Consider the following 26,527-nt stretch of genomic DNA (forward strand, 5'->3'; position numbering starts at 1 on the left):
TGTCTGAGGAGTTCTGTTTCTTCCGGGAATCTCCTGGAGAATTAGCGGGAGAGGAGCACACTGGGCGCGTATCAGGAACAGGCTGGAGGAGGGAGGTGGAGCTCTGCTCTCTCTCACATGCTACATTCGGCTCATCAGGGACATGGACTCATAATGCAGCTCCAGAGTGTGAGTCCGTGGAGCCCAGGAACGAACACAAACCCATCTGTGGTTCTGCAGATGGGCCCCTTACCTCCCTGGAAGAAATATGTGCTAAGGCCCATTCGAGATGACGGTCTAGAATCCTATTACCTCCAGAGTTCCACAGCGGCACACAGTGGGTGTGGCCATGTCATATCCAAGAGGTCGGTGCCTGGGTCTTGGAGCCTCTTTTTTTTTTTTTTTTTTTAAAGATTTTATTTATTTATCTGACAGAGATCACAAGTAGGCAGAGAGGCAGGCAGAGAGAGAGGAGGAAGCAGGCTCCTTGCTGAGCAGAGAGCCCGATGCGGGACTCGATCCCAGGACCCTGAGATCATGACCTGAGCTGAAGGCAGCGGCTTAACCCACTGAGCCACCCAGGCGCCCGGAGCCTCTTTTGATGGCACTCTGACAGATCGTGACCGAAGGCAATAGGACCAGGTCCCCCAACCCCTGCCTCCCACCCCTGCCCCACCACACCCAGGTGTACTTCTGTCATAATCAGGCTGAAAACTCTGCCTCCCCACTGGGGATTCCAAGTCTGCAAACCACCAGACACAATCACTGTTTTAGGGAAGGAGAAAGAGGACAAAGCAACATATAAAAAAAAGTTTGTTCAGTGTGCCTTTTATAAAGCAGGTGATGAAGCAGACATCTTGGGACTGGCCACATCATTCCCTGACAGGCACAGTCCACAAGGCTACCAAAAAACCACCATAGTAGAACAAAATGGAGGAATTCACATTTTGCATTTAGTGGTGTTTCATTGCCACTGAATAGAAAAGGCTAAAGACTTGGAAACCAAGATCTTTGTAAAAGGCAGCCTCCTGCAGCTGTAACCCACAGATCCATCCCCAAAGGAGCACAAATTGTGACAGATTATTCCTTTCAGGGCCTAAAGAAATAAGGCTCGGAGTCTTCAAGGGTTCACATTTCACTTCTGACCACCAGAACAATGAAACATTCCAGAAAAAAACTTACATGTTCCATTTGATTGGCACTGCCAGTCAATTGTGGCTTGTCAACAAGTCTGACACTGTGGGAGAAGACGGTACGCAGACCTCAGGCGTGGGGTCCGTGGAAGGAGGGTACCTGGGCTCCAGACAGTGATCAGGACCCCGCATTCATGCTTCCAGGCTCGATTGGACAAGGACTGATATGGTGAAGATACTCTCCAACACAAGACTGGGAGGGTAGTGGTATAGAGCCACGAGTGCTGCTGAAATCAAATGCCACCAATTTGGTGGTTCTCTATGGTGCTCAGGAGGGGTGTGCCCCTAGTGAAAAAAAAATCTGTGACTCGCTGTCCCCTTAGTCCCCAGTGGCCTCTGTTAGCCATTAGGGTAACAGCTTCCCCAGGAAGAGAAGAGGCAAGGACATCTCTGGTTGGTGAGCAGGGAGGCTCAAAAGCCAACAGACCCCACCATGGCTGCAGGTGCACCCAGAGTGCCCCAGGGGTCCCAAGCATGGCCACAGAATCCCCCAATCAGCGTCCTGTTAGCTTCCCGAAGAGCAGGGACACACTGGTGTTCACACTTTCGGGACATGTCACAGCAACACCACTTCTGGGTCTTCAGTGTCCAGTTAGTCCTGAAGACCTTGTACTAACTGATAAGAACCTGAATATGGGCATTCCGCTGCATGTCTCACTTCTCTCTGAATGTCTAGACCATGCCAGCTCCTTCTACTATGTGCATAAATGTGTACGTGTATGTGTGTAACACAGTGTGCAGGGAGAAGAGGACAGTGTGTAGCGTGACAGTGTGTAGAGTGGGCTTTGGGGAAGTGCTCTTCCTTGGATCACAGTCCAAAAAAATATGTATAGAAGTTTTTTTAAAAGTGCCCCAGAGTGCCAATGAGTTGGCCAGTCCCCACTGAAAAACCTCTGATGTAGAACATCCTGTGCTTAACAACCAAAGGTAGTTCTTAGGCATGGTTGTATCCTTCCTCAAGGCTGAGAAGACACCTGAGAACATGTTTACCAGATAAGTATAACTTTTGAGACCCTTGGTAAATTGCTCTTGTCAGTAAAACACAACAGTCTAACCACAAGACATCACTTGTGCAAGATGGGGGTTACTAGAGCAGGATGGGGGGATTATCACCACTTGGCTCCTTCGGCCAAACGGGGAACACCATCTCTTGCGGAAAATCTGAGGAGCCATTCCTCCTAAAATAGTGAGTCACAGAGACAAATGGAAGCTCAAGGAGAGTCTAAGGAATTCATCCTTCCAGCTGGTAAACATTTTTTTTGTTGTTAACTTCCTTTAAATATTCAATTCAGTGGTTTTAGCATATTCTAAAAACTCACCTACCATCATCACTAATTCTAGAAAATCATCACCTCCCCCCTCAAAACCCAGCATTTATTCTCGTTCACTCTCCATTAAGCCCAGCCTGCAGCCCCTGGCCAGCACGGTCCTCTAACCTTCTCTACAGATTCACCTATTCTGGACATGTCACAAAGACGGAACCAGACGGTATGTGGCTTTCTGCAATGACTTCTTCCACCTGGCATCACGTTTTCAAGGTTCACCCGTGTTGTAGCATGTACCAGGATTTCATTCCTTTTTATAGCCAGATACCATGCCACTGTACAGAGAGACCATATTTATCCATTCATCTGCTGATAGACATCTGGGTTATTTCCACTTTGGGCTATTACAAGTGATGGTGTCAAGAACATTTACATCCAAGTTCTTCTACTTGTGTATGCTTTCATTTCTCTTGAGTAAATGCCCAGGAGTGGCATTTCTGGCTCATATAGTAATTCTATGTTTAACTTTTTGAGGCACAGCCAAAGTATTTTCCAAGAGGCTGGACCATTTTCTATTCCCACAAGCAATGCAGGAGAGCTCCAGTGACTACATCCTTGCCTGCACCTGTTAGCGCCCAGCTCTCTGAGGACGGCCATCTTAGTGGGTGTGAAGTGGCATTTCCCCGTGGCTTGAACACGCATTTTCCTAATGAATAATAATATTGAACATCTTTTCATGGGTTTACTGGCCATTTTTATGTCTTCCTTGGAGAGAATATAAACATATGTCTATTTATTTGTTTATTCAAATATATTGCCCCTTTAAAAAAAAACCATCTTGTCTTTTTATTGTTAAGTGGTAAGAGTGTTTGATATATTCCAGATAGGAGTATATGATTTGCAAATATTTTCTTCCATTCTGTGAGTTGTCTTTTCACTTTTTTGACAGTGTCCTTTGAAACACAAAGGTTGTGTACCCCATTTCATGATGAGGTTAATTTACCTATTTTTTTTCCTTTCCTTGTGCTTTTGGGTAGCATATCTGAGAAATCATTGCCTAATCCAAGGTCACAAAGATTTATGCCTGTGTTTTCTTCTAAGAGTTTAACAGTTTTAGCTCTTACATTTAGGGCTTGAAGCATTTTGAGTGAATTTTTGTACACAGTGTGAGGTAGGAGTCCAACTTCATTCTTTTTTTATTGAAGGATGGTTGACATACAATGCTTTATTAGTTTCAGGTGAACAAGATAGAATTCCAACAATCCCATACATTATTCAATGCTCACACAGTAAGTGTAATCAAATACAAGGTTCTTACAATATCATTGGCTATAGCCCCTGTGCTGTACTTTTCATCACTATGACTTACTTTTGTAACTGCAGCTTTGTTCCTCTTAACCCCCTTCACCAACTTCATCATTTTGCAGGTGGATTGCCAGTTTTCCCAGTCCCATCTGTTGAGCAGATTGTCTCCCCTACTGAATTCTTCTGCCACACTTGTCAAAAATCAATTGGCCGTGAATGGGAGGGTTTTTAACTGCACTCTCCATTCTATCCCATTGGTCTACTCCATTGATCCACATGTCTATCCTCATGCTAGTACCACACTCCTTTGATTACTGAAGCCTTGTAGTGAAGTTTGAAACCAGGAATTGTAAATCTACCAACTTTTGTTCTTTCCAAAAGATCATTTGGCTATTCTGGGTCCCTTGCATTTCTGTGTGAATTTTAGGATCAGCTTATCAATTTGTGCAAAGAGGCCAACCAGGATTTTGATAGAAGATTTGCATGAAGCCTGTAGATCATTTTGGACAGTACTATCATCTTAATAATATTTAAGTCTCTGATCTATGAACACAGGATGTCTCTCCATTTCTCTGAGTTTCTTCAGTTTCTTTCAATGATAGTTTGTTGTTGTCAGGGTATAAGTCTTGTACTTCTTTTGTTAAATTTATTCCTATTTTTTCTTCCTTATACCAGTATAAATGTGATTATTTCTTAATTTCATTTTCATATTGTGAGTTGCTAGTATAAAGAAATACCACTGGCCTTTGCATACTGACCTTGCACCCTGCAACCTTGACGAATTCATTTATTAGTTCTAATGGGTTTGTATGTGTGCGTGAACTCCTTAGAATTATCTACATACAAAATCATACCATCTGCCAAGAATTTTACTTCTTCTTTTCCAACCTGGATGCCTTCTGTTTCTTTTTCTTTCCTGACTATTTCACATAAATATTACCTTCTTAAACACTTGTAGCCCTACTTTTCATCAGCTGCCAATGCCAAATGGTTTCATAAGGGAATCCCTTGTTCCTAGGGCCACCTTCTGACATGCTGGTGCCCAAGGATGCTGGGACCGTTCCATGCAAAAGTAAAAGCACTCTAAAGTCAGAAGGATATTAGCACCACCCTCCACATCTGAGGTCCCACTCCCACTCCTTATTCTGAGCTCAGAACAGTATGCTTCCACACACCAATCCCATACTTACCACCTTTCACAGGATCCCAGAATAAAGGAGTAAAAAGATACTGGGGAGAAATGACAGGTCCAGGAGAATAAAACCAACTTATCAACCAACGAGAGCAGCAGTGGGGGCAGGGTGTATAAACCCCCGTAGGAAGCCAGGGGAGATCCAGGGACTGTCTGGCTGAGTCACCCCAACATTTCTACCGTGGAGACTACTTCCCCAACCCATGCCATAATTTCCCACCCCACTCAAGCTACCCCGAGGTGTGGAAAGGGTGCAAACTGAAAGGTACTTTATACATACACGCACACCGCCACCAAGGGGCGGACTGTCTATGCAGGCACACCCCGAGCCACAAGAGGCAGTCCTAGCCCAGCCTGGTCACACTGTGGATGGCTGTGAGCAGCTCCTCTGGCTGGAGCTGTGGCGGCTCAGGACAAAAGTGGAGGAGTTGCTCTTTTTGCTGACGCTGGTCTCTCCTGGACGGTTGCCCTTCAGGTAGCTGGAGAAGCAGCAGAGGAAGCGCTGTACCAGTTCATGGAAGAGATGGCCCGTGAAGAGCAGGTAGATCCACGGGTTGCAGCAGCTGTTGAGGCTGGCCAGGAGCATGGCTATGATGAAAGCTGAGGCTGAAAGAAGGATGGGGGCGCAGGGAGAAAGGAGAGCAGGCCATCACTACTGGAGGGCCACCGTCATTTCCCGAGACCAGCCTTCCCAGGGGCCAGGTGCTGAGCCACAAGACAGAGACGTAGAGGGACAAGGTCGGCCTGCCGTCCACATCATGGCTCCGGGTGTGCACTCAGCCTGCCCCGCCACACACACACCCCAGCCTTCCTGGGCTCAGCCAAGCCCTAGAATGCTCCCTGTCCTTTCTCTTGTCAAGAGTACCCGCCGAATGCTTCCGTCAGCAGGAGCTGCGCTCGTCACAGCCACCTGTTCATTCATAACTCACCCAGCGCGTATCCAGTGCCCACGACTCTGAGTGCCCAAGAGCACAGCGTCGAGGAGCTGCCAGACCTAGTTGGTAGTCTTGTTCTGCCAGCAACAAATTACTTTAGTTCCCCAGGAGACTGCTGTTTGCTAATCTTTACATGGGGATAACAAAAGTATGCAAAACACGCCGGAAGACTGCAAGGATTAAAAAAAATGCGTGGTATACAGTAAGGGCCCAATACACGGTAGCTGCTATCGTGACTGTGTGCCATGCACCAGGCTAAGCCCTGGGGACACAAAAATAAAATGAGTAGCACCACAGGGTGGGCACAATGCAGGCGGTGGGTCAGACCAAGGAAGGGGAGCAACTCAGAGTGAATCATAGGCCAGTCTTACAGAAAGCGACGTTTGAGCCGAAACCTGAAAGATGCGTAGGAGTTTTCCAGGCAGAGAACGGAGGAAGGGTGCTCCAGGCAGAAGGAATGGCCCAGGCAAAGGCGTGGTGGCAAGAAAGCGTTGCCATCTTCGCCGTTGAGAACACTGAAAGTTCTGTACCCCTAAGAGCACGCTTTGGCATGACAAATCAGACTCACACAGGAGAAAAGGTTATCCTGAAATTCTTTAAGGTACTGGGCAGAAGCCATCATACTAGGGATCTATTGTGTTCCAGACAAAATTAAGGATCAACTTCAAGACACTGCTTTTTGCAAATTCAAACTTCAAAAGGAAAGAAAAATTCTGAATCCTGAGGCACCTGGCTGGGTCAGTCACTAGAACATGCCACGGGTGATCTTGATGTCGTGAGTTCAAACCCCATGCTGGGTGTCGAGGAAAGAAAAAAGGAAAAGAGAGTAAGAAGGGAGGGAGGAAGGAAGGAAGGAGGGAGGAAAGGGAGGGGGGAGGAGAGGGGAGTGGAGAGAAGGGAAAGGAAGGGAAGGGAGAAAAGAAAGATTCCTAATCCTATATACTTCCAAGTAGAAGAGAGGGGAAAAAATCTGAGTTCTTGCAATAGACTTCCATCTGACAAACTACAGAGCTCTCCCAGCAGTGGAGGAGAGTGAGCCCTCCCTCCAGAAACCTGCCAGGACAGCAAGACACCCGAGAATGCTATTCACAGCCACATCCTTATCAGTGAAGGCAGCTGCAAGAGGGCTTGAAAAATCTGCTGCTCTTTGATCTTTCCTGCAGAAAGTTTTCAAAAAATATCTCCAGAATTCTGGGCACCTGGCTAGCTCAGTCAGAGTGGCATGCGACTCTTGATCTCAGGGTTGTAAGTTTGAGCCCCACGTCAGGCAGAGAAATGACTTAAAGGAACAAATAAATAAAAACAAAACAAAACAAAACAAACCTCCAGAATTCAACAGCTGAATCCAGGAAAGGATTTCTTGCAGAGACTGTGAAGCCACAAGACCTAGATGCCACCACGGAGGCAAGCATGAGACATCTGTCAGACATCTGTCACCTAGTCACCAAAGGAAGAAGGATGATTATCCACAAGACGATGGTTTGGTTCTCAAACTGGGATCCCTGAGTCACCTGGGAACTTGTTAGAAATGTGTAAATTCTCGGGCCTTACCCTAGACCTACTAGACCAGACTCCTGGGGGTGAGGTTCTGACACACACACAACTTGGAGAACCACTGGTCTAATTCCTTGGTGCACCTGTTGGCACAAAACTAGAGCAAATAAAATCAGAAAGTCTTGCACAAGAGAATGTTCAGGGAAACAAAGGAGGAGCATCTAAACCTTAGACTAAAATATAAAGAACAGGGAAGTGGAAAAGCGGAGGGGGAAAAAAGTCAGTACTGCTCATTTTCTATAAGAGAGTGAAAAAATATATATATTTGATTTGAGTAGCTAAGAAGATGAATTTAAGTTTAGAAATTCTGGTGAGAAATCACCAAGACTAAAAACAGAATGTCCTCAAAAATTCAATGTATAAAATAAAGGAGGCAAAATTAACACACAGTTAAAATTTAAAAAGGACCCTGAGAAATAAGCTACCAGACACAGCGGCAAGAATGCAGGCATGTAAGGTTAGGAAACAAGGGGGAGGACAGAGCAGGAATGAACAGGCTTGCACAGGAAGGCACCACCTTTTACCTAACTGTATAGAGTTAAAACTGTTATCTTTTTTCTTAAGCTATTTGCCTGACTTTACATTTGGATCATTTAACTTATTTGTTCTACTTTAAAAAAAAAAAAAAAAAAGGCATACAGAAACATCAACAGCAAAAAAGGAAACAGTTAATGAATTCCAGATACACCATCCCCCACCCCCAATGGAGATTCCCTTCCTCTGCTAGGCCAGCCCCTGTAGGACTCTGGACCAAGGCAGGTGCCTCTGCCACCCCCCCCCCCGCCGGTGGCCACAGACATGTAGGATGGGCCTGGCTTGGCTCCCTGGGGGATAGAGGACCCTCTCTAAGCTGAACCTGCTCCTGTCGGGTTGCCAAAGGCGAAGGGCACAATTGCACTTTTAAAAATCTGGCAATATCCTAACCGTCGAGAGACAGGAGTCCCCAGTGGTGGACATGCCAGCCCTCAGCAAGGAGGAGAGCTATCTGGGAATCAGGAAATGGCTATGGAGGACATTTCAGAGGAAGGAAGCAATAGGAATGAAGGTACATAAGTGAGAATGTCCAAGAACGTTCAAGGACTGCCAGAGTTGGGGAAAGGGAGTCTCATGGGGAAAGAAACAGGAAAGAGCCAGGCTGAGGAGGACCTTGAGTGCAGGCTGCCTGAGCTTTAGTCTACAGACAGTGGGGAGTCCTTGATGGTTTCTAAGCAGGCAACTGACTGATTGACTGCCCCTCACAGGCTCTCTGCACTTTCTGTTCCTTGTTTAGACCACACTGTTGCCCTTTCTGGTGGCTAGAGAAGCCAAAAGGAATAGAACAAAGCATGGAAAGTATTGTCCTCATGATTCACGACGTTGTTTCCAAGAGAGCACAGGGCCATGTAGCAATGCTGACCATGGGAATCACTGCTCAAGTTGACACAGGACCCTGTGGTTTTTCAAAGCAGACTCATCCCCGTCTTCTGTGTGAGGAAAGTGACTTCCCCAGGGACACACAGCATGTCACCCCGTGTTTCTACCTGAACTTAATGAAGCTATTCCTTTTCAAACTAGGTCAGCGTTCACATGTGTCAGGTTGGTACCAGTTAGTGAATCCTCTCAGTCCCAAAGCAAAGACATAGGCTTGCCAGACAATCTCTCTTAGGGTGTGATTTGAGGGCGAGTCAGAGAGCAACTACCCTTTTCCCCGCACAGGTAGAATTGCCCACAGAGGCGGGGAATTGCCTGTTCTCAGTGATGATCTTTTATAATCTAAGTTTATCTGGGATGGGAAACACATTACTTCCTTTCAGACCATCATCGTTTGTAGCAGAAATGTCTCCTGGTCTAGACCAGTGACCAACAAGCTCTATTGTTTGGCCTATGGGGGCCAAATCCCACCTGATGCTTGTTTTTCTAAATAAAGTTTTATTGGAACACAGCACACCCATTCATTAATATATTGTCTATGGCAGCTTCTGCACTACAAGGAGAAAGCTGAGTACCTGTTCCAGAGACCTTATACCCACAGCCTAAAAGAGTTACTGCCTGGCCCTTTACAGAAAGTTAGCCCACCCTTGATGCCTGGAGAAGGGGCAGATGTTAAAAAGCCGTGGGAAGGGCTCCTAAGGGTAGGGGGGCTGGAATCCCACAAAGCAAGCCACGCCCACTTCTCCCCACACTCCGGTGATGGCTTTGCTTTAAAGTTACCCAGACTCGGCACAAATCCTGGCTCTGCCATTTTGCACTTTGTGTATTCTAGGGCTAGTCATCTAACCTCTTAACCTCAGTTTCTCCATCTGTGAAATGGGAGTAATAAAAAGAACTCCTTTACAGAATCATTGCCAAGTTTCACTAGTCAGGACGCCAAGGACCCATCATGATTCCTGGCACTCAATAAAAGTAAAAACTTAACGTACTCAGTTATTACCGTTATCACTACCATGATGTGTACATGCCCAATAAATGCTACTTTTCTTAAGGATAACAGAGTTAATGCCAACCCATGTGAAACAATGGGGAGAAGAAGCTGCTTGGGCTGAGTGTTGGAATCTGAGATAGCCCAGGGTGGGGTACAGGACACAGGACCCACTGGCTGAGCTGCTGGAAGCTGCACTGACATATGGCAGTGTCCATCCAGTGAGTCTCTTGGGCCGGACCGCATGGCCAAGGAGGTCAGCTCATACGTAGATTCCTTTCCTGGCTCTACAGGCCCGCACCACCAGTCCAACCTACAAGCTTATCTACCTTGTTCAGCTAGCTTGTGACTTCCGGATGGGTTTAAACAGACTGAAACAATGGGCCATCTTCAGGGAGAGCGAGGGGGTGCCAAGACTCCACAAAGTCAAAGGTGTGCCGAAACAATGAACCAGCGATGGAGGAGAATGTCCTTATTGCCTTATTCCATCTTCTTTGGGGTCCTGGGAATGTCTGATCTCACCTGGCAGATTTCAGTACGAAGACCCGTTTTAACGCACATGCAAGCCTGGACATCACAGGGAAGAAGCATCTGTCTCTGCACCGCAAACTTCCCTCTCTCTTTTCTGCTCCAGCATTCCAGCTCGAGGTTCTGGTGCACGCCACACGCGGGGTGTTCTTCTGGACCAAAATCCTTAAATGCAGACTTCTTTCTCTCTTTTTCTTTCTTTTTCTTTTTCTCTCTTTTTCATTTATTTATTTGAGAGAAAGCATGAGTGGAAGGAGGGGCAGAGGGAGAGAGAGAATCCCAAGCAGGCTCCATGCCCAGTGCAGAGCCCCACTCGGGTCTCAATCCCACAACCCTGAGATCATGACTTGAGCCAAAATCAAGAGTCAGCCGCTTAACCAACTGACCCACGGAGGTGCCCCAAGACTGTCTTCTTCAAAACACAGCTACCCGTGGGGTAGCTGTTAGAGAGGAACCATTGAAAAGCGACTCAGCGTGGTGCCACCTAGAGCTGGGTCTAGCAGATCTGCAGCAGATGGCATGGTGTTCTGAGCCCAGATCTTGTCTTAGGACCCAGCGCGGCTCATTCCCCAGCTACCAGGGAGCTGGCCAGTGAGGCTCTCAGCTGAGTTCCTTTGGAGGCACTGTCTTTGGCCACAACAGAAACCCCTGTCCCAGGAGCAGCCTATACCCGATGACCAGTCCATGCAAATGTACAAAGGCCCATCCCTTTGCCTTAATTCTGCCTTCTCCGAAGGGCCGTTCCCTGCTGCCCACCTCCAACCCTGGCCCCTGGCCACATGTCAGACAAAGCAGAGCAATGATGAAGTCAGTGCAGAAAAGGAGGAGCTGGAAGTCAGAATCCACAACTCTTCCAAAGGTGTGGTCTGCAGCCCATAACTCCTCTGGGGCCAGGGGCGGGGGGGCAAGTGGTCACAGAGGGGCCCCAGTGGAGCCCTGGCTCAGGGAGGAGCCAGAGACACAAGATTCAGATGCAAACCCCTGGGGTCTGAATCCTCCACCTAATCTTTCTCGAGCCACATCTACTGTATGAGCCTTAACATCCTTGTCTATAAACTGGAGGTGACACTTGCAAGGACTTTGAAAAAACTGGTGGAGGATGTAAAAGATTGCAGTGTTTATTCAGGTGATTAGTATTGTTACTAACAGATATGAGATATGACCAGCTGCATCATTTTTAAAGTCCAAAGTTTAGAGGCTCCTGATCCCAGGCCAATTAAAGAAGGTGTCCATTGCCTGTTTTTCCATAACTTCAAAAATTTAAAAAAAAAAAAAAAAAAAAAAAAGAGGGCACCTGGGTGGCTCAGTTGGTTAAGCGACTGCCTTCAGCTCAGGTCATGATCCCAGAGTCCCGGAACTGAGTCCCATGTCGGGCTCCCAGCTCCATGGGGAGTCTGCTTCTCCCTCTGACCTTCTCCCCTCTCATGCTATCTCTCGTCCTCTCTCTCAAATAAATAAAATCTTTAAAAAAAGAAAAAATGAAAAGTCTGGGGTTGGATGCCATGACACCAAAGGAACTCCTGATCGTCCATTTGGAAAAGCTTACCCAGAGGCACCTGGGTGGCTCAGTAGGTTGGGTTAGGGTTAGGGTTCGCAGGTCATGATCCCAAGGTCCTGGGATTGAGTCCTGCATCAGGCTCCTTGCTCAATGGAGAGATTACTTCTCCCTCTCTCTCTGCCTGCTTCTCTGCCTAGTTGAGCTCTATCTCTATCTCTCAAATAAATAAATAAAATCTTTGAAAAAAAAAAGAAAAAAAGGAAAAGCTTACTCAGCCAGTGACTTAAGAAAAGCCAAAAGGTCCTCACACCTCCCTGGTCACCAGCTTAGCTTTTCTCGGAGGAAAAAGAGGAGCTCGGAGGTTCTAGCATCCTTTCATGTCCTGTGCTCATTGTCACAGGACCTACTCTCAAGGGAAACACAGAGAACACAGCACTCTATTCAATAGGGAGGTGCAGCACTGGGGGAGGGGGTGGCGCTGCTGTGCGCCTGCAAGCCTGAGGACTAGGAGTGATCCTCAAGGGGGCTCCTAGGCACCAAGCAAGAGATGTGAACAGAAATGGCCACCCACCAAAAGCCAGATGCCCTACCTGGCAATTTTACACCCAGGAGACAGACACAACTCTGTATTTCCACTCAGCGCTGTGATTCATGGAGGGGTGGGTGGCAGAGAGCCACTTGAGGATGAGGACGGTATGCCCCAAAGTGTTCCACCCGCCTACGAGCCTGGCTTTACTCAAGTCCCAAGAACTCCCATGTTCGGATTTCCCAGCACCCCCTCCACCCTGTCACCGAAGGCCCAAATTAGCCCCGAACAGCTGATGGGCAGCTGGCCACGGCCTCTCTGGGCTGCATTGTGCCTGAGGCAACTAATGCACTTCACATACACTTCAAAGACTTGTGGCTTAGCTGACACCTCTCCTCCGAGAGTCAAAATCAAGCCCACCCACTTTCATTAGAAGCCCTCTCTCCAGAAACCAAGTGCTTGGTTCAGGACCACACCCCTCAACAAAGGGACTGGGAATTTGGGTCTCAGTACCTTATTCCTAGGGGAGCTTTATAAGAATTTGAGAGTTGTAGTTCACAGAAGGCTTTTTCTTTTTACAATTTTTGAATGTATACTCACATAAAGATTGAGTACTAACATGTATTATGGAGTGTCTCTTTTGAAAAGACCACAATTTTACAACATTGGAATGGTTTTAAAATTCACAGATGTGTGCTCCCCCCACATATCATAAAGCCAGGATTAAAAGCCAAATTTGTGGGCTACATAGTTTTAACTGAGCTTCTATTATATCATTGCCCAAATCTGGGGCAATCTCTTACATCACTGCCCAGATTCTGGAAGCAGAAGGGCTGGGGCTTTTTGGTTAAAAAACCAGCCCTTCTTTACCCTGCAGGGAATGACAGGCCGTGCAGCCAATTTCAACCACAGGTGCAAAGGAAAACTGCACATTTTGATAAAAGAGGTAAGATATTAAAGACGTCCTATTCAATATGTAGTCAGTCTATGGGCAGGCTACACAGGCATAGCCTGGCTGCTTGGTGAAAATGCAGACTCTTGGGCTCCCTCCCAGACCTCCTTAATCAGATTCTGCATTTTAACAAGATGCTCCCCGACCCTGCCAAGGTGAGCTCTGCAGCCCACTGAAATTTTCTAAGTATCACTAGGGAGAAAGATAATAATAAAGTGTCTACCCCATGAGGTCAACAAGGAATGTGCTTCTTTGCACAGCCAGCTCCTACTCATCCTTGGAAACCCTTTTCAAATGCTGCTTCCTCTCTGAAGCCCTCCTGATTTTTTTCCTCCTGGGAGACAGAATCAACAAATGCTTCCTGGAGCATTCACCAGGGAGGGAGGGGAGGAGGGTGGGGGGATAAATAAACACTGATAGTAAAGATCTCTCTTCCTGTGGCATCCCTTCACAGTGTCATTACTTACATTTCCAGACTTGTGGCTGGCGGGATGGGTGTCATTTGCAGAAAACAGGAAGAGTTCTAGAAGGGACTGAACTGAAGTGAAGTGTGAAATTAGACAACCGGAAGTCCTGATAGAACTGTGGAAAGGCAAAAAGGCAATCTCCCTGCTTGAAAATAGGAGGGGGCTTTAACCCCACGAGTGGATTCTCATGCAGTTCCCTCTAGGAAAATCAGGTTCATACCCAGATATCCAGGTCTGGTGGAGAGAGAGAGAGAAATGGAATGAGCAAGAGTGACCCTTGTCAGTCTCGAAGTAAGGTGTGGGCCAGAGCATCTGGCCCGTTGTGGGGGGAAGTTCCCGCTCCCTGCAGAGCACAACAGGAGACTCTGGCCAAGGCTGCCCCTCCGTGGGTGGCCGGAAATCAGGGGCTGAGACTCCACTGCCTGGACTACACTCTTGCCCCCTGCCACTTCTAAAACCCAGAACTAGAAATTCCCGCCTCCCCTCCTACTGTGTCCTCCAGGTAAGGCTGTTGTTTCTCTTCACCTCTTCAAGCTGGTTTGGAACACCCTGGGGCTTGCTTCCAGCCCTCACCTGAAACCCGCTCCTCCTGAGCTCCAGACAACACTCACCCCCAAAAGCCCTGACCCAGCCCCCTGACAGTCTTGGAATTTCTCTGCTTTGTAAAGCAGACTTTGGGGGCGCCTCAGTGGCTCAGTTGGTTAAGTTTGCCTTGGGCTCAGGTCAGGATCCCAGAGTCCTGACCTGACCTTGATCCTCTGGGATCAAGTCCTACATCAGGGCTGCCTGCCCAGTGGGGATCCTGCTTCTCCCCCTGCACCTCCCCACCACCTTGTGCTTTTTCTCCCGCTCTCTTTCTCTCTCTCTCAGATAAATGAAATCTTTAAAAAAAAAAAAAAAGAAAGAAAGAAAGAAAGAAGAAAAGCAGACACTGATTGAGCATTTACTATATGCCAGGCACCTTGCCTCTGGCAGGCAGAGCTTACCCTGCCCACAAGCTAAACTCTATTCCTAACTCCAGAAAACTGAGCTCCAGGCCGGTTTAGTCAACTGCCCAAGGTCACTGCTGCCACACCATCATGCTATACCTCAGGACCTAAGAGCTCGATACCAGCCGGGCAGAAAATGAGGTGTTACTCCCGGAGCTCTGTAACCCTCCTGGCATGACTGTCCCATGTTTATGCAAATGCCAGCTGTTGGCCTCAGGAGGGCAGGTGAGGAACTGGGGATGGCTTCCTGCAAACACCCCTCACTGGAGGACCAAGGTATCAAAGCAGAGGCTGTGTGGACAGGACCCTTGGGAGGCAGTAATGACTGTTTGCAGAATGGATACATCGGCCTTCAGAGGAGGAAGAAGACCCCGGATGAGGCTGCCAAGTTGTGCCCTGCAAGGCTCCTGGGAGCATCATTCTCACAGACCACGAGGTAAAGGGCACCCCCTGGAATTGTGCCACAAAGCAATCCACACCTGGACTTGACCTTTGAAAGACAAGTCTCTGCAGAAGGGACTACAGTGGGCATCCCTACGGTGAGAACAGAATCAACATGGGTGCTCAGCAGAAGGACCCTGTGGGAACCAGCAAGTCGTCAGGGGTTTACAAGGCAGATTTAGCCAAAGCCCAGGACAGAGGTGACGAGGGTGTCCTTGTTCGCTAGATACTAGGTCAGGCCACACCTCCATAGTGTGTCCAAACCAGCACTTCTCAACCAGAGGCAACATTCAGCAATGTCTGGAGACGCTGTTGGTGGTCATGACAGATGGAAAGGTGCCAGTGGGATGCAGGGGGCAGAGGCCAGGGATGCTGCCCGAACATCCCCCAGCACCCTGGACAGCTGCCCACCCAACAGGGATTACATGGCCCAGAATGTCAGGAGTGCTGACACCGAGACACTCGGGTCTCCACCCAAAAGGAGACGTGTGGTAGAGCTAGAATGGAGTGGTCATCAGGGAGCAGGGTCATCAGAGAGCATCAGGGAGCAGCAGCAGGTCATCTGAGAAATGGAGGCTTTGAACACACAGTGCCCAGTGGGTGGTGCCAGGAGAACACAGGCAGCCAGGTGTGTGTGTTTTGGGTGTTTCAGCCAAGAGAGCCAGGAGAGTAGAGATGTTGGGGTCACAAAGAGGGTGCAGGGCTCTGGGGCCAGGGCAGGAAGGTGGAAATGCACAGAGGCCTGGTATTAAGTGTTTCCCTGTCTGAAAATGAGCTTCCCAGCTCCTTCCTTTTCCTGTGGAACTGTGGTCCCTCGGGTGTGGCCTACCCACCTCACCTTTTCAAGGATGTTGTTCCCAAGATTTGGGTGGGCCAGGTACCTCGGAGGGTCTGGTCTTTAGGTGAGCCATTGATAGGCAAAGCAGTGGGGGAGGAAGGGCAGGAGGAAATTGGACAGATCATTCTCTGTCCTGAAGAGCTCTTGAACTTGGCCTTTCTGGGGATAAATTGCAATTAGATGGACAGTTAACAACCACACTCTTGTCATTAAGCAATTGTGAATTATGTTTTTGGCTAATGCGAGTGCTTCCCCTTTGGGTTTTTGTCCCAGGTGACTTCACCTTTCCCCCCAAGAGGTTTGATCAATAACAGGGAAAAAAAAAAATCTGCTGGGGGAGGCTTTGCTGCACATTTCTTCCATTGGATGGATATCTGCAGGGGATACTTCTAAAAGCATCCAGGAGATCCCAAGGCCAAGAGTGGTAGGCCATCTTGAAAATGCTGGCCTAGGGATGAAGGCCAGTGTGACAGGGCAGCCTAGGGAGGACCTAGGTTCAAATTCCATGCCTCACTCAACAGTGTCCTCAAGCAGGTCTTGCCTCTCTGGGCCTCAGTTTCTTCCTCTGTAAAAGGGGGACAAAGCCCCTTTACCTTGCTGTGTTCAGGTGAGGATGAGACGTGGGACTGTGTACTCAAAAGTGGGGGCCTCCTGTTTCCAACTACTCTAACTCCTCATGTCACTGAAGCAGATGGCCACAGAGGGTATCCTGTTCTAGCCCCATAGGTCTGCTGAGAGTAATGGAGGCCCAGAGATCACACAGAGACATGGCCCAAATCACAGAGAAGGCAACAAGACCAGCTCACAGCACTGCCCAGTGCCATCTCCCGGGGCTGATGCAATGGGGGCTGGCAGAGCACAGTTCAGCCCCTGACAGCCCCTGTCCCTGGGGGTGACCCCCATGAGGTTCCCTTCATTTCCAACAATTGTTAGTGCAAAGTTCTGGGGTTGTCAGGTGGCCCAAGCCCTCAGGCAGCAAATCTGCCCGCCCAGTCTCTCCAGAGAGGACCCAGAGCCAGGGGGAAGTCTCTCCAGAGAGGACCTAGACCCACAGCCTCCCACAGCCTCCCCATCCCTCAGAGGGCACAACATCCTTGAAAAGGTGAGGTAGGTAGGCCACACCCGAGGGACCACAATTCCACAGGAAAAGGGAGGAGCTGGGAAGTTCATTTTCAGACAGAGAAACACTTAACTCCAGGCCTCCTGTGCATTTCTACCTTCCTCCTAATACAACACTCCTGACAGAGGTTTGGTTGCCCCCAAGTGACAGGGGTGCTCACTTCTTCAGCAGGCAGCCAATGCTAGTGTTGGAGGGCTGCTTAGAAGATCCTTATCTCTCTGCAATCCAAATCCACACACCCAACCCAGGCCATCTCAGGCACCTTTCTCCTCCCATATCCCTCGTGTCTGTTCAACCAGCATTGGCTGAGCTCCCGTTGGGTGCCCAGCACCGTGCTCGGCTGTGGACGTACACTAGTGAGCAGAACAGAAGGGGTCCCTGTTGTGACCAGACTCACAGCCAACCTTAACAAGTTTCTCCTCCACACCCCCACCACCCTGGATGCACGGCCTATCATCTACAGGCTCTGCCTCTCTGTGCCCCAATCCCCTCTGCCTGGGCTCTTCCGAAAAAATGCCCATCTCCTTCCTCAAGAATACCTGCCAAGATTCTCAGAGTCCATCCCAAGAATGCAAACAAAACGGAACAAGTAGAACGGCAGAAGAGGAGTGATGTTGGTCACGTGGCCCCCAGGTGCCTCGAGGCACACCCTGTCATTCTCCTAACAGCCCCACAGGTAGCCTTTGCTTCCTTGATTATATAAAGGAGGAAGCGAAGGCCCAGAGAGGTCTAGTGGTTTGCTCAAGGACACACAGAAGAAAAGGGCAGAGCAAACTCCAAATAGGCCAGTGGCATGCTTCTTTCCCTGCACAAACCACGCAGGATTCCAGAGTGCCTGCCCACTGTGCTGGCCCACCAGACAGGTCCCTTGGTCCTTCCACGGTCTCTGGGGAGTGGAGGTCCCCACCTTCTTCTCTGGACATTTCTTGCTCCCATGGAAATCAGCCAGTTTGAGAGAAAATGGGGACTATTCTGTATATGACTCATCTATGAAGTGTTAGTGAGATTTAATTCAAAAGCTTCTCCCCTAGCCTCCAGGCACCAGACAGGAGCCACGAATAGTGTTCAGTGTGGACGGGTGGTGCACCTGCCCCATCTGCCAACCTGTCCCCGCTTCTCTCTCATCTCTGCCTACAGGACCAGGCATTTCACCAAAACCTAGAGCCAGAGACTCAAAATCAGCCCCACCACATCCAACCAGCATTACTTGAACCCCTGGAAATACAGACATGCCCCCTCTCCATTTCCTCCCTCCCAACTACCCCAGTCGGAATCCTGGGGGCCAGCAGCCAAGCAAATCGCACTGAGTTCAAGAGGAGAGGTCAACGCTGAATCTTTGACAGTGGAATTTGCTTGCCAAGATACATATGGGGCTGGTCCACACGCGCCGTGGGTGTCTGGTCTCCCTCTTACTCCTATGGTCTCACCAGCTTCATTAACGCAGGGCTCCAATGGCAGCTTTGGGCTTTGGGTGGGAAGGAGTGCAGTAGCTACCACAGTGCTCCTCTTCCTTTTCTCTTCTCTCACTGTTGTTTTTTTTTTTTTTTCCCTGAACACTGTTTTTTTCTCTGAAATATTGAAATGGAGAGTTTCTGTCTTTGCTCTGGCTTAGAGAAAGGGAGCTCCATGCACGGCTCACCTCTATACACAGAGCCTTTATTATTATTATTATTGCTATGATTATATTATAATTTTCCTACCCCTTTCTCCCCTTCATCCAGGTTTCCTTGTATCTACTTTGTCTTGCCACAGTACCTGAATCTTTGTGGCCAACCTCTCATTACTTTTGGAGCAAGATGAGCTCTGAACCTGTAAAGGCGGAGCTTGGTGTGAACGCAGGTCGGCATAGGAGGGAAAGAAGTCCATGAAAGGAGAGAGGTGTGAAAGGAGCCCCTGGGCTTGCAGAGAAGGTCAGGGTGCACAAAGCCTCAGAGAGGTAGGGGGTTCTGAGGTCAGCGAAGGGCCACATGGACAGCTGAAAGGCCAGTGTGACTTCTCCAACCCCTCTGGCAGCCCACAGTTGGGTTCGGAGCTTCTCCTTCCCTCAGAGGTTTTCAGAACGAAGCTGTTGACAGGGACAGATCCCACATGTGCCGCACTCCCTCCACCTTTTTTTTTTTTTTAAAGATTTTATTTATTTATTTGACAGACAGAGATCACAAGCAGGCAGAGAGGCAGGCAGAGAGAGAGAGAGGGAAGCAGGCTTCCTGCTGAGCAGAGAGCCCCATGCGGGGCTCGATCCCAGGACCCTGGGATCATGACCTGAGCCAAAGGCAGAAGCTTTAACCCACTGAGCCACCCATGTGCCCCATCCACCTTTATCTATACCTGCCTGCCCCTGGGCTTCCTGCAAGAACTTCTGCCTGCTCTCAGTGGGCTTCCTGAACTTCCAGCCTCTACCCCCCAGGAGATAAGCAGAGCAAGGGGCCCGGATCTAGATATTTTGCATCTCTTCTCAATTCTCTTCATCTTGGAAAGTGAGGGCTGTGCATTCCTTCCACGGTGCTGATCATAATTCCTTGAATAGCTCAAGTGTCTCCTTGTTTTGTTCCTTAACACTTGCCGATGGCCTCCAGACAGTCATGTCTCCAAACTGACTGTAAACACCATTATTTCTGATGGCCCAGCCTGCTACTTGCAATGGTCCCAATTAATGTCAGGTGGGCACAGAGCTTACAGTCCAGCTGAGGCCAAGTCCACTCAGACCCCCACTGCTACCCTGAGGCCGTGGCACGGCTTGGCGGGCTTGTGGCCAGAGCCCAAGTCCTCGGTGCTGGGCAGGCCCTCACACAGGAACTGGGCACCAGGTCCTAGAAGGAGGCATCATGAATCCCATTGTCTTCATTTATTCTCTTCTCGGAGCACCCAGGACACAGAGGGCCAAGGATGAGGGGGCCCTGGGCTTTCCATGTGGCACCCACCCTTTCCTCTGAACTGGGAAAGAAGCCAAGGAACAGAGGGAAGACTTGAGGTTCCTGGAGTCTGTTTCTCTTCCTGCTCCGGGAGCCTGAGAGCAGGAGGCTGGCCCCACGGGGAGAGAAGGCCCCACCATGGAAACCTCAGGGGACAGCATACACACAAAAGGCCTCTGGCCCCCACTTTAGTCAGATGCTCTCGCTCTCATTCTCTCTCCTCTTGTGTTTTGTTTTTAAGACAAAGACATGTATTATTATCTGTTGCCTTTTCAAAGCACAGGAAACATCGAAACCTCGCTCAGTAACTAAGATATATTTTGACCATATATTCTCATTCTTTAGGGAGGAAAATAGGAAGAGGAGATCAGGCGAAGGGGTGGACAACAAGAAGTCATATGAAGGGGGGTTGGGGGGGGGGGGAAGGGAGGGAGAAAAACTCACCAGGAAGGAAAAATGAATGGGAGAAGCCAGGGGAAGGAAAGAGAGGGAAATGAATGAACACTGAAATGTCGTCATTCTAAAAGCAAGACACTAACAGTCAAGGGAGAGAAGGGGACCCCTCACCCAAAGTCCCACACTAGTGAGGGCTAGAGAAAGGGCTCCCCGTAGGCATCCCCAGAATCTGCTCAGTATCAGTCTCACTTCCTCAAGAACCGGGGTTTGAGCTCCACAAGACCTGGGTCTGGTATTTCTTTGGCTCCCACCCAGGAAACAGGTGTAGTCTGATGCCATAATGAGAAACACCCACTGGTGCCTTTGGCTGGGCTCACTCCCTAGTTTTGTGTCCTTCATCACAAGGCTGGCACTGGAGGAAAGAGCTGGGGTGGCACAGGAACCCTCCCTCCCACACCCACCTGCTCTAGTCTGCCTCCGACTGACTGACTGACTGACTGACGGTGTGACCTGGAGAAAGCACCTTCCCCACCGTGAACCACTGAACCCTTTCTGCGAACTGTGACCAGGGGCTGCACAATGGAGGCAGGCTGGCTGTGCTGTGTCTGCCCAGCAGTCCTCCCCTCCCCACTGCCCCAGCCTGCAGCACCACAGGTGCCCCCTATGTGCTCAATAATAACTGCCCTGGCCACTAAGAAAAATGCTGGATTACGAGGCAGGGCTGGGTAAAGCCAGGAGTCTGTGGTTTCTGAAAGACAGCAAAGGAAAATTATCCAGCTGAACAAAGGGAGATTTTGGCTTCCACGGGATGGTTATATTTTAGACTTCTGGGAGCAGGAGTAATCATATTTAGAAATGGGACATTTCTGCAAAAAGGGTCTAAAGCAAACCCCTTGCTCTACTCTTACAATCACTAGAGTCACCTGCATCCCAGTGCAGTGCTATGGGCTTACCGGCAAACAAAATGTGTAAGTCATTCACCACCACTGATCATCCCTCCTGCTATTTCCAGATGAGCTATTGGAATTGTGTGCAATGAAGGTGAAGCTGTCTGGAGCTCTCAGCAACCCAATGCTGGCCACAAGCCCCAGGATCCAAGGCGCTCTCTGCTCTCCCAAGCTCCCTCCCCACATACCACTCCATTCTACGCCCCACCCAGCTTCCCCTCACCACCCTCAGCCCAGACCTCCACAAGATTTCCTACAGAAATCCCCTAGCCTACCAGGTCAAATCCGAAAATTTGCATCTTTGCTGGGAGGCTCCCATCCTTTTCCCACCCCTCCCCCCCACTCCCAGCACCACCAACGTCTCTGGCCCAAGGCACCGCCAGTTCCCCGCTCCCCACTCTCCCCACCCCCAACCAGGCACTCACCTCTCTGCCTTTGGAGACTCTCCGCCTCCAAGGAGCCTGGGGTTCAGAGACTCGACCTTAGACCTTACTTCCCCACAACGCCCCGCCCTCCTACGACTACTCAAGTACTCAGCGTTCAGCTGGACAAATCAAATAGCCCACCTACTGCTGTACTTGACCAGACCCAGGAGTTCAGGTTGATTTGAATTTAAAGGAGAAGTTCAACATAAAGTAAATTTCAAGTGGTGAGAGCTTCGGCTTGGACCAGGGTTCGAAAGTTACTTCCACCACTTGCTAACCAAGTGGCAAAGTCATTTGAACCTCAGTTTTCCCATTCATAATAAGGAACCATATGCCCCATATGTAGCCAAGGGACTGTGCTAAGGACTGTGCGTGCGTTTTCTTATTTCATCCCCTCACGAGAGCCAGTACTTTCATCATTGTGGCCGTTTCACAGAAGAGGAAGCCAAGGCTCAGGGAAGTAAAGCCCCAAATCCCCTGGCCAATGGAGCCATGCCTCAAACCCTGCAGGATTCCGAAACCCACATCCCCAGCGCGAGATCCCCAGAAACCTGTCAGTGCGGAGGAGGCAGGACAAGGACCCCGCCCCGCCGCGCTCCCTCCGGGTTTCCAGCCAGCGCTACCTTCCTTGGGCGCGTTGGCATCCCAGACGCTCCACATCTGCACGAAGAAGAATGGCGTCCAGCACACGATGAAGGCCAGCACGATAATGAAGGTCATCTTAACCGTGCGGATCTTGGCCTTGGAGATGAGCTTGACGCTGCTGACGCGTGCCAGAGCCGCGCTCCCCGCGCTGCCCGCCGCCCGGCCCTCCGACCCCTCGGCAGCCTCCGCCGCGGCCGCCGCCGCCGCCGTCTTGAGTCTCAAGTTCTGCCAGATCTTGAAGCTGATGAGGCCGTAGCAGGCGGCGAGCACGATGACAGGCACGATGTAGACGGCGAGTGTGATCCACGTGATGTAGGCCTTGGGCCCCCAGGGCTGGATGAAGACGGCCCAGCAGTCGAAGACGCCGTCGGCCACCTCGCGCAGCGAGAAGATGTGCACTTGCGGCGCGCTAGCCACCAGGCAGCCCAGCCACGTGGCGAGCACCGCCAGGCGGTCCGCCCGGCGACGCAGCGCCCGCAGCGGCTGGCAGATGGCCAGGCAGCGGTCCAGAGACATGAGCAGTAGCAGGTAGGTGGAGGCGAACATGCCCACCACCTGCAGGTACTTGACCAGGCGGCACAGCAGGTCGGGCCCGTAGAAGCGGAAGGTGATGTCCCACAGCAGTTGCGGCAGCACCTGGAACACGGCCACCACCAGGTCGGCTATGCTCAGGTGCTTCATGAAGAAGAAGAGGCGCGAGTGTTTGTGGCGCGTGGTGCGCAGCGCTAGTAGCACGCAAGCGTTGCCGCTCAGCGCCAGGAAGAGAATGAGGCACAGCACCGCCACCTCCACGCGCGCCAGGGCCTCGTTGCGCTGCGGGGGCCCGGCGGTGCGGTTGCCCTCGGCTTCCGGAGGCGCCTCGCTGCCGTTGACCGCCTCGGCGCTCCAGTTGGCCACCAGAGAGCCCTCCATGACCGTGGTCGCCCTGCGCCCCTGGTCTTCAAGCCCTTTAAGGAGTAGTGCGGCGGGGTGGGGCCGGACGCGTAATCCCGCGCGCCTGGGGGTGGCGGGGGTGAGAGGCGCTCCTCGGTTCCACTCGCAGAGACGCCAAGGACCGATTTGCTGGTCGGAGCCTGAAACGAATCCAGAGGACTCTGTGAAGACCAAGCACTACTCTCCCGACGCACATCCGACTCAGTTGTACCCTTCCCAGGAGCCCCAAATTATTTGGGACTAGGGGTACAACCGCCTGCCCCGGGGGTGGTTCAGCTGCCACCCCGGAAATCCCCGTTTGAGGTACCTCCTCTGAGCCACTGGAAATGAGCGGGAATCTGCCAGACTGCCGGTTCCTTAAGATTTTAAGTCACTTACCCTGAGGGAGAGGGAAAGGTTCTAATCACTTTCCTGCGGGACTGCGCCTCCTAAACAGACCATCTCTCCCAGAGATCCCCAAACTAGCCGTCTGCCCCACCTTCCAGACCCTCAGCACATCGATCTCCGGACAGACGCCCCAAACAGCCATCTCTCCTTCCTCCAGTTACTTCCTTCGGAGATTCCCCCAAAGGGCCACTTGGCTTGGGAAGCTCCAGCTCAGAACCACCCCCCTTCAACCTCCTATTTCTAAGACGTCTAGCCATCCCCTCTCACCCCCGAACTTCCACAACAACTGCTTCGGTGGGTCCCCAATCCAGCGGCCCCTCCTGGAAGAACTCCTGTCTGAATACCTACCCCCAGGGCTCCCAAATGCTGTTCCGGGTACCCCTCTCATAAGGATCCTCCCCAGCCCAGCAGTCCCCCGGGAAGCCGACGCTGTCTTAGCCCTCGACAGTTCAGGTCTATGCATCTTGAGCCTGAGTGGTCTCTTTGCAGTCTCTCAGAGCACGGGGCGTGTCTCCAGGTACCAGGGGCACGAGGCACCCCACCACCTCCACTTGGGTTCCAATGGCTCCTCCAGCCCCAACCAACCCGTCTACCCGTGCGCAAGACCCAGCTACCTGCACCCAGTCCTCGAGCGGGCCTAAAGTTGGCTCCCTGGGGAAACTGCACCGCCGCGGACAGCTCCGAAGACGCAGGCCAGGTTGGGATGGCTGCTGGCGGCACCCAGTCTGATACTATCGTGAGGTCCCGGACTCTGAAGCCTCAGCTGGAATCCCCTCGCCCGCACCTAACTGGTCACTGGATAGGGACAGAAGGCGAGCTCGGAGCGCTGCCCAGGCTGTGCGCGCTGACAGCGTCAGGATGCGGCGCTGTCTGCTGGTGGCCCGCTTTTCTGCAGCCTGGGGCTGGGGCTGCACCACCACACGAGTCCGCTGGGAGGCGCGGAGCGCAGGCCCCGCCGACCCCGCAGAGCAGGGTTAACTTGCCCAGGGTTCGCCCCAGAACGGTAATAAACAGGGTTCTTTCACAGTGGCTTAAAACTGCAAGAGGGAGGGAGCTCATAAATAACCCGCTTGGTTTCTTCCTTTCTTGGTTTGGAAGCTCCTGACTCTCAGGCAAACGGGAGCTTGGACAGCGGTGTCCCCCCCCCCCCCCCCCAGTAGATGGTGATGAAGTTGCAAAAGCATTTAACTGACGTTTCCCAAACATCAGGTTAATTTCAACGCTTATTTTTCCCCTCCCCGGAGCTTGATATACTGGATTTAGCAGTGAATTCAAATCCTTTTATTCCTAAACCCATTCCTAAGGAATGAGAAATGCCTTCTGTTATAATCAGCACTGGCAGAGGACTTCATTCTTTAGGTAATTTTAGGGCAAAGATCTCAAGAAAAGAAAAGGGAAAAAAGTCTGCCTTCCTCTTAAATTGATTCTGTTCCTTTGTGGCCCGAAGCCATTTCTGCCTCTTTGCCATGCTTCAACATTAAAATCCTACATGATGCCAAAGGAAGTAGAAATGTTAAAGACATCTTCTGATTCTTAACTCCTTTTCTATTCTAAAATCAGGTGGGTTGTTGTTGTTGTTGTTTTGTTTGTTTGTTTGCTTGTTTGTTTTAAAGTAATTTGCAGAGACCAAGAATTAAGGCAGAAAAGGTAAGGATTCAAAAATGAACAAGGCTCTTTAAAATTTAAATGCATACTTCCTCCTGACATTTCCCTTCACCCTCTTTTACTTATGTGGAGAGAATTGAGTTAGTCATGGACTGGGTTTCCTGAATCCACAATTACAGCCCTGTGCCAGGACATCCTAGGGGCAGACCATTACTCCATCCTGGTCCCAAGGTTCTAGTTGAGTGAGCATTCCTGGATGAGCCTGGGAATTCCAGCAGCCCTGGAATTTTAAAAACAAAATTCAAATGAATAAAATTTAAAGATCTTACTGGCTTTTTTCAGCAATGCATGAATCAGGCAGTATCCCATCTACTAGATAAAAAAAAGCTCTGAGGAGATTTTTATGAAAGATTTTTATAGGCAGAAGGGAGCTCCAGAACATGGGAGTTATACTTGGCAACAAAGTGACTGGTTATTGCCCGGTTACTTTCACTATAGGGAAGGCAGGGGTCTGTCAGACAGATACTCACTAGTGCTGATCAGGTGGTTCCGGATTGACTGGTTTGAAATTCCATCCATCCCTGGGTGAGCTGAAACTGAATCTTAGTTTGGTAATGTGGGGCTAAACAGAAGCAACTCCATTTTGGGTCTGTTGCCTTGTTTTTAACACATTAATTAATAGTCTCCGTCACACAAATTACAGATCAAATTACAAACTACTCAGGTGAGAATTAAGTAGTCTTCACTTTCTCCCCTGGCCTCAGTTTCCCCATATATAAAATGAGAGGGTTGATCAAGATCATCTCCTCTCTGAGATCTCATCCTTCTGGTTTTTTGTAATTTGATGATATATGCCATCTGAGAACCTAATTCTAAGAGGTAAAACACACCTGCCCCACTCCATGGTGGGATCAGGGAAGGGTTTTCCCTAAGTACCCCCAATGGGATACATTATATTTACCCATCACCTTACTTATTCCATACTTATCAGTAAAATGTGTTGAAAAAAATGATTAATGGATTCCCCCAAGAACATCCCCCAGTATATTAATCACTAGGGTCAGACCCTGGCTTCCCAGAAAAAATATTTCTGTGGC

The 26,527-nt window shown here is 50.0% G+C and overlaps 1 protein-coding gene across 1 annotated transcript; it reads right to left on the reverse strand.

Annotated features, from left to right (window-relative positions):
• Positions 1 to 3,615: 3,615 nt before the first annotated feature.
• OXTR (oxytocin receptor) lies at positions 3,616 to 24,687 on the reverse strand. The gene is made up of 3 exons (XM_059387890.1): positions 24,440 to 24,687; positions 22,484 to 23,578; positions 3,616 to 5,540 (listed from the first exon to the last, which is right to left on the reverse strand). Exons 2-3 carry the CDS (start codon positions 23,415 to 23,417, stop codon positions 5,293 to 5,295), a joined length of 1,182 nt encoding a protein of 393 aa, XP_059243873.1. The 5' UTR covers positions 23,418 to 23,578; positions 24,440 to 24,687; the 3' UTR covers positions 3,616 to 5,292.
• Between the last annotated feature and the right edge of the window lie 1,840 nt (positions 24,688 to 26,527).

This window comes from Mustela nigripes, chromosome 2 (genome assembly GCF_022355385.1).
Source record: "Mustela nigripes isolate SB6536 chromosome 2, MUSNIG.SB6536, whole genome shotgun sequence".
Taxonomy (NCBI): domain Eukaryota; kingdom Metazoa; phylum Chordata; class Mammalia; order Carnivora; family Mustelidae; genus Mustela; species Mustela nigripes.